Source organism: Triticum dicoccoides, chromosome 7A (genome assembly GCF_002162155.2).
Source record: "Triticum dicoccoides isolate Atlit2015 ecotype Zavitan chromosome 7A, WEW_v2.0, whole genome shotgun sequence".
Taxonomy (NCBI): domain Eukaryota; kingdom Viridiplantae; phylum Streptophyta; class Magnoliopsida; order Poales; family Poaceae; genus Triticum; species Triticum dicoccoides.
Window position 1 is genome coordinate 299,883,371 of NC_041392.1, and position 7,647 is coordinate 299,891,017.

A 7,647-nucleotide genomic window follows, 5' to 3' on the forward strand; every position below is an offset into this window, starting at 1 on the left:
CAGGGGGTGGGCATTCTAAATTAATCCTTCAACTAATCCTAAGGCAATCAAGAATGCACTGCACACTTTCCATTTTGGGAGAAGGTGTCCTGTCGGAAACCGAGTATGTGGACGCTCGCGCGCGAGATAGCAATGCCCTCATTCAAATGGTATCAGAATAAGCAGGCTATGATGTATAATTTCTGAGCACTCTTATTGTGTTCAAATTTAGTCTCTATAACTAGGTAAACTATTGCAATTATCTTTTTTCTACAGACAACGCTTTGTAGCTTCTCTAGTGCACTAGTACTGCACATGACTGTAGCTAATGTAATATCCTCTCAAGAGATCCTATATATAGTTCTAGCCTCTAGGGCATCATATGGCTTGAAGTTTCTTTGCTGCACTGCACTGTATACTGTAATTACTGCTACTCCTTATTTCAAGTTATCTATTGTGCCCATTTTTCAGTTCAACTTGTGCCGGGAACTGAAGTTGCCGTGGCACCCAAAAAACGTAAAGAGAAATTTCAAGACGTGCAAAAGCAAGGTTCATTGAAGGAACAGGTCGAAACAAAGGCACTCTTGCGTGTTCAAGCAGCAGATAGAAAGTATGCACATAAATTTAAATCTAAGGGCATCGAGCTGGGGGTGGTTCTGAGCTATGCTGTGCTGATACATCCAGATACAGCTGCAAGGACTTCATTTGGTAATCTGCAGTTGGTCACTATTTCATCTAAATCATTGTCTAAGGGGCTTACTGAACAAGGCAAAGAAGCTGCACAAAAGAAGGGTGTTTCAGTACCCAAAAGGACCCGAGAAGTAGTTGTCTATGTCTTATTCTCAGACTCTGTTGCTAAAGGACATGTTATGCTTCCCTACTCTATTCGTCACTTTATAAGTGCAGACACACATTCATGTGAGTTCACAGACCAGATTTTTCTTCCGTATACCAAGAGTTATCCAGTTTTAATCTATGAATTATGGTTACAAATTGAAGCATTTTTCAATAGCCATTTTGCCAGTCTATTATTGCATCTTCTCTGCTGCTTACTTTGCAATTATCTGAAATGGTGTTTGTCTGTTCCAGGGGTTTATGTGACGAAATACACTGCTAATGTCAAGAAGGATGAGCCTATAATGAAAATGTGTCCTTTACATTTCAATATGCACGAAAAATATGTGCATGATAACAGCGATTTAGGCGGTCATGAAAAGGACACTTGGAGGAACACCAGTATTCCTTCAGAAAATAGCAATTTCTTTCAGAAAGCTCCTAACAATGAGCATCTTCTGAGTGCAGATGCTGATAGTATTTCTGAATCCATGTCAGAACAGAAGGCACTTATTAAGCATTGGCTTATTGGGCAACTTAAAGAAATGGCCTTTCATGCTGAAAATTCTGAGATAATTTCAGTAGTTTTACCAGCCAAAGTTTTGATCCATTTTGAAGTGGTAGATGGGAAACTAAGAAAAGGAGATGATTTTCTCTACCTGTTAACAACTACTTTTGAAAACCCTGGTTACAACAATTCACAAGGCAATGTTGAGATTACTTGGAAAGCCCCAACTGATGATTTAGAAAACTTGGAATTGAATTTCGGGAGGTTGGAGCTGGGTGAAGCTTTATCATTTGATTCTGTAGTGGACGATGGCTTCGACAATGATTTTAAGCTGACTCGATCTTCGTTAGGTTGGATGGAGAATGCAATGTCGGATGTGACAAAAAGTATATTCTTTCTCCACTGAACGTGCAAATGTTTACTTTTTTGAATTTTATTTTTTAGATACTTAGAAATATCGCTAATCTTGTTCTTTACTTCATGATTTGCATGCTTTCCTCTTTGTAGGACTATCCGTGCTCGTGTCTTCAACTGCTCTGAGGTTATTTAACAGGCTAAAGCTTCCCTTTCCTGGACATGTTCTTGTCCATGGGCCTCGAGTACGTAATGATACCCAGTTTCTCTTGTGAAATTTTACATCTGTATTGACATAACTTGTCTGTGATTTCGAAATTAATTTGAACTAGGGGTTATGTTCTTTTTTCCTTTTCCAATTTGTTTAACTCCACGTTCTGTTTCAGGGTTCTGGGAAAACTGCTTTGACACGGGCTGCTGCAAAATACTTTGAAGACCATCAAGAGATACTAGCACACATGTAAGCCACTCTTTACAAGAAACTGAGTTTTTCTTTTAAAATAATGATCATTGCACGATTTTGTTGTCAAGAGCAGAATATACATGGATTGTTCCAAACTTGCAATTGGCAAGGCTAAGGAGACAAGGCAAACAGTTGAAGAGAGCATTTCTGAAGCTTTGCTTCATTCACCTTCTATCATCATATTTGATGATCTAGACAATGTAATTTCAGTGTCTTCAGATCCTCAAGTATCCCAATCGTCCAGTTCTTCTGATTCGCTAGTAAGATACTTGACTGACATCCTGGACGAGTACAAGGTAAGCAGGTGTTATCATATTTTTCCTTATTTGCGTTGTTATGATATGTAAAAATTAAGTTGTATAACGGCCATCTTGATATGGTAGGCTGCTCTTGTTTTACAAGAGTACTTGTATGCCTTACTTGCTTAGCTTTACCCTGTATTCTCGGTAGGATAAAAGTCGTAATGCATGTGGATATGGACCTATTGCACTGATGGCTTCAGTTCAATCACTTCAGAGTCTTCCTCAAGAGCTGACATCATCTGGTTATTTTCTTCCACACTTCTCTTCTAGTCTGGAGTTGCATCAACAACTTCTGACGAACTAATAAGAAATTCCACAGGGAGATTTGATTTCCACGTTGAACTCCGTGCTCTTGCCATCCCTGAGCGTGAAGCACTATTGAAACATCAAGTTGAGGAGCATAAGTTACAGTGTTCTGAGGAAATTATTTCAGAGATAGCGTTGAAATGTGATGGCTATGATGCATATGACTTGGTAATGTTTCCTTTTATCATGCAACTGCTCTTTATTGACTATCTGGTATTGACAAGCATGTCCAAAAATAGAATTTGTAATTTCTCTTATAATCAGAGTATACTTGTAGCTCAATCATGTATGTAACCTGCTTGTCATAGAGCACCTTATCATATTATTATTTGTAATATTGCTGCAATTTTGGGGGACATAAATTTTATTTGGATAGGAGTAGGTCTACCAGCTAAATTGTGATGTGTTTTGTGAACAATCTGCGGCTTATGCATATATATATACCACTGTATTGCAGGGAATTCTGGTTGATAGGGCTGTGCACGCTGCTGCCTCTCGCTTTGTCCTTCCTTCTGCCTGTTTGAACTCTGTAAACCCAACGCTGGTGAAGGAAGACTTCTTGAAAGCGCTGCATGACTTCCTTCCTGTTGCCATGCGTGATCTTAGGAAATATGCTCCTGATGGTAATAATGGTGGTTGGGAAGATGTTGGAGGGCTTAATGAAGCAGTAACTATTATTAAAGAGGTGCACATTTCTTGACTTCTTCAAATTATTTCCATCAGCATATGTTAAACATGATGCCACCCTGAGGAGCTCACAACACCGAATCTTCCTGGCTGTAAAAGTTTTACTAATTTCTACTCCCTCCGTCCCAAAATAAGTGTCTCAACTTTGTACAAGCTAGTACAAAGTTGAGACACTTATTTTGGGACGGAGGGAGTATATTGTAGTAACCTGAGCTTTAAGATATGATGACTGGTACTAATTCCATTAGGGTATCAATGGCCATTGTTAAGGGGATGAATACGCATAGCTAACGGAACATACAAATTATCCGTGCGCCAAGGTCTGAAACTAAACTGTTGAGGACCTTAGCGGTAATATAAAAGTCGCCTTTTCTTCTGACTTCTGGGGACGTTGAAGTGTACTGACTGTTAGATACTCCCTCCGTTCCAAATTACTCGTCGTGGTTTTAGTTCTCCGTTCCAAATTACTCGTCTTGGTTTTAGTTCAAATTTTGAACTAAAACCACGACGAGTAATTTGGAACGGAGGGAGTACATTACAGTGAACATTGTTGTTGTATTCAAAGGGATTGTGCAAGACATTGATAAGCCAGTTTAGAACAATTTTTTAATGAACATTGACATTGGTTTGTAAGTTATATGCTCATGGTCAACTAACTATCTTCTACACTCCTTCATTTTGCTATCTGTATAATAAGATGGTCCTACTTGCATTTATTTTTCTCCTTATAGACTCTTGAATTGCCATCAAAATACCCAAACGTCTTTACTAAGGCACCTGTACGGATGCGGTCGAACATCCTCCTCTATGGACCACCTGGATGCGGTAAAACACATATTGTGAGGGTTGCAGCTGCAGCTTGTTCTCTGCGGTTCATTTCAGTCAAGGGTCCAGAGCTGTTGAATAAGTACATTGGTTCTTCTGAGCAATCTGTAAGGAACTTCTCTTTTTTAATACTCCCACCGTTTTTATTTAGTCCGCATATTAGCTTTGGTCAAAGTCAAGCTTTCTAAACTTTGACAAAGTTTATAAACAAAAATATTAACATATACAGTAACAAATCAATACCATTAGATTTATTTTTAAATGTACTTTCACATCAAATAGATTTGTTATGGTAAATGTTTATATATTTTTAAAAAAACTTGGTCAAACTTTAGGAGGTTTGACTTTAGTCAAACCTAATATGCAGAGTAAATAAAAACGGAGGGAGTACTGTGATCTGATTCTGGTCTTTGCCCTTTTCTAGTTTCATGCACATATATAAAGGATACTTGGGATTTTTTTTCCTTATTTTTCTAGAATACGCTTCTAAAAGCACATCTTTTTGTATTAGAAGAAATTGCTGTGAAAGCACGATATTTCGCTGCGCCTTGTATTGCCCAAACCTGTCTTACTGTTGAATATAGTTACTCTTTGTGTTACAAAAGACCACTGAGATCACCATGTTCTGATATTAATGAGTTGATTCCAGGTTCGTGACTTTTTTGCAAAGGCTGCTGCGGCAGCACCATGCTTACTATTTTTTGATGAATTTGACTCCATTGCACCCCAACGAGGAACACATAGTGCAGGAGTTTCTGATCGTGTTGTCAATCAGGTTAGTAACTGCCTTTGCTGCTACTCAACTTCAGTAGGTGGGTCTTCAGTAACAAAAAAGGCAGAACATTATCTAGTTATTTTCTTGCCGTGATCTGTGTTGTTCTAATGGTATTTATGCAGTTCTTAACTGAACTAGATGGTGTGGAAACCTTGACTGGAGTATTTGTATTTGCTGCTACAAGGTTAGTTCTCAAACGCTCAAAGCAAAACAGATTGCAGTCTCTACTTTTGGATTGTAATCTCTGTCAGTCTATCCTTTTGTCCTATGTTTCTTTCTGTGGTTGAGTCTTCATAATTTCAGTGAGCATAGGATGAAATGCTGTGGTTTTTACCAATGAGGATTTGTTTATTCAAATGCTTACTTTATTGCATTCCGTTTTCTGATGGGTTGCTAATTTTGTTATGTGCAGCAAACCACAATTAATTGATGCGGCACTCTTGCGCCCTGGAAGATTCGATCGTCTTGTCTTTTGTGATTTTCCTCGATGGGATGAGCGTGTAGAAATTCTGAAAGTGCACTCTAGGACGGTGAGATTTCATTTAAAATGCATTGTTAGTTTTGTTGTTTGTTCTGTCATGTTGTCCTTTTCTGTATGATCTTTTGCGGTGAAATTTAGCACTCCCTCCGTTCCATATTAATTGTCGCAGCTTTAGTGCAACTTTAGTACAATGTTGTACTAAAGCTGTGACAATTAATTTGGATCGGAGGGAGTGTCATATTGATTATTCACCAGTTATTGGAACATCAGCAATTTTCTATCTAGTTTTTCAGGTGTACTGTTCATGAGTTTGTTTTTGCTCCTAGATTAGAAAAAAAAACATTTCTCAATAGACTAGAGTGGATGTACCCTCAGTTTCTCTATGTAAATCTTGTACCCCTAAAAATATACCTCGTAATTGCTCCCTCCGTTCACAAATATAAGATGTTTTGAATATTTCAATATGGACTACGTACGGACTGAAATGAGTGAATAAACATACTAAAACGTGTCTATATGCATCCAATTCAGAAAAAAAGTTAGAACGCCTTATTTGTGAACGGAGGGGGTACTTTCTATTTCAGTATTTGGTCAGTTATGTAGTTTCTCTCGTTTTATGACCAATTTCAGCAGAGAATACTACGTTCACTTATATGATCAGGAATATATGTGCATTCATGACAGTTTATTTTCTCTGCATCTACATTCTTCTTAATTTTGGCTTCGTGCTTATGTCTTCTGTTGGTCTCAGGTTTCACTGGCAAGTGATGCCAGTTTGGAAGACGTTGCTTCCTTGACTGAAGGATTTACTGGTGCTGATCTCGCGGCTATTCTAACAGATGCTGGGTTGGCAGCGGTTCATGAAGTTCTGGACAGCAGGCAGGACGGTATCCCGGAAAGAGAACCATGTATCAGCAAAGAACTTCTCATGTCTGTTGCTATGAAGGCTAGACCTTCTACACCAGCTGATGATAAGTCGGGGTACGATAAGGAGTTTGGCGAATTTGTGTCGTCCAGGAAGTCCCTTTCCACGAAGGTGCTAGTTGTTACCCAATTTCACAGTATCCATACTACATATTTCCGGATTGAATATTTGAATTATCCCCATATGATTCACCTGCAATAACCATCTTTTTAGCGTGATATTTCTTGCACAATTACTGAAAGAATGTTATGCAGGCTAGAGAGTCGAAAGGCAAGAAGGTGACGCTGGCTTGACTACCTCCTTCAAGATTGACAACTAACTACATGGGACAAATAAGGTCACCTGCATGCTTTGATCTGCATTGCTCCTAAAAGAAAATCCATGCTAATATGAAATCCCCGAACATTTGGATGGACATTGGGTTTCCTCTGAATGCAGATGTTTGGTCTAGTTTCTCTGATGTCCAGATGGCGCGGAACAAAAGAACCCGGCTAAGGCTAGCTTATTTTGTACTACCACAGAAGAGGAAGGGATCTGCACAAAATTCTGAATCGAGAGTGAAGGTGTTGCCATCTACCGTGGATATGCGACACTGTACCTACCAGTGTGTCCTAGTTTTTCTAATCGAATTAAGAGCGTCCCCGCGTAGGGAAGACACGTGCCAACGGGGAGGTCCTGGTTTTGGTGGTTTGACTCTTGGCTATGTTTGTTTTGAGGAGGTACCGATCCGCTTCCCTTGTGAATAAAGACAATAAGTGGGATTTTGTGTTGCTACTGCTGAATAAGCGCCACAGCAAGGGATACTATGGCCTGCAGATTGATTTCAGCATAAGATAGGTTTACACAAATTCCAAACTAGTTGCATAATATATAGACAATGCAAAAGAAAAACTGTTGTATAAACATCAATTTTCTGATATGTTTCCCCACAACAATTTTATGTGATAGAAAACTAGGAAGCATTCTTTGTTCAATGGGAATTTGGCATAACATTGTTTCTCAATGAATTGCGTTTCGTTTCATATAATTTCTTGTCAAAGAACGAACGTTTAGGGCAAAAGTGGGCGAAGTGGCGCTAGTCCACTCTGCATAATGGGTTTGCCTTCATTTTTAAATTGTCAGTTTCTTGTATTAAATTGTCTTTCTAGTAGTTCCTCTGATGAGAGCGCCCAAACTCTCCTAGCCATGAAACAAAACAATGGAGCAAA

At 38.9% G+C, this 7,647-nt stretch overlaps 1 protein-coding gene across 6 annotated transcripts in view; it reads left to right on the forward strand.

The window, feature by feature from the left end:
- LOC119332711 (peroxisome biogenesis protein 1-like) overlaps window positions 1-7,442 on the forward strand; it is a 9,994-nt gene extending 2,552 nt beyond the window's left edge. The window contains exons 2-16 of one of the 6 annotated variants that reach the window (XM_037605863.1): window positions 451-897; window positions 1,069-1,707; window positions 1,829-1,920; window positions 2,062-2,135; window positions 2,212-2,434; window positions 2,589-2,682; window positions 2,760-2,914; window positions 3,204-3,431; window positions 4,165-4,365; window positions 4,908-5,033; window positions 5,156-5,217; window positions 5,446-5,563; window positions 6,266-6,550; window positions 6,694-6,776; window positions 6,878-7,442. In XM_037605863.1, the coding sequence (XP_037461760.1) occupies window positions 451-897; window positions 1,069-1,707; window positions 1,829-1,920; window positions 2,062-2,135; window positions 2,212-2,434; window positions 2,589-2,682; window positions 2,760-2,914; window positions 3,204-3,431; window positions 4,165-4,365; window positions 4,908-5,033; window positions 5,156-5,217; window positions 5,446-5,563; window positions 6,266-6,550; window positions 6,694-6,732 (2,783 nt within the window). In that variant the 3' untranslated portion in view covers window positions 6,733-6,776; window positions 6,878-7,442. Of the gene's footprint in view, window positions 1-447; window positions 898-1,068; window positions 1,708-1,828; window positions 1,921-2,061; window positions 2,136-2,211; window positions 2,435-2,588; window positions 2,683-2,759; window positions 2,915-3,203; window positions 3,432-4,164; window positions 4,366-4,907; window positions 5,034-5,155; window positions 5,218-5,445; window positions 5,564-6,265; window positions 6,662-6,693 lie in introns of those variants that run through there. The other 5 variants (XM_037605862.1, XM_037605864.1, XM_037605865.1 and 2 more) reach the window with 5 other exon arrangements.
- Window positions 7,443-7,647: the final 205 nt, after the last annotated feature.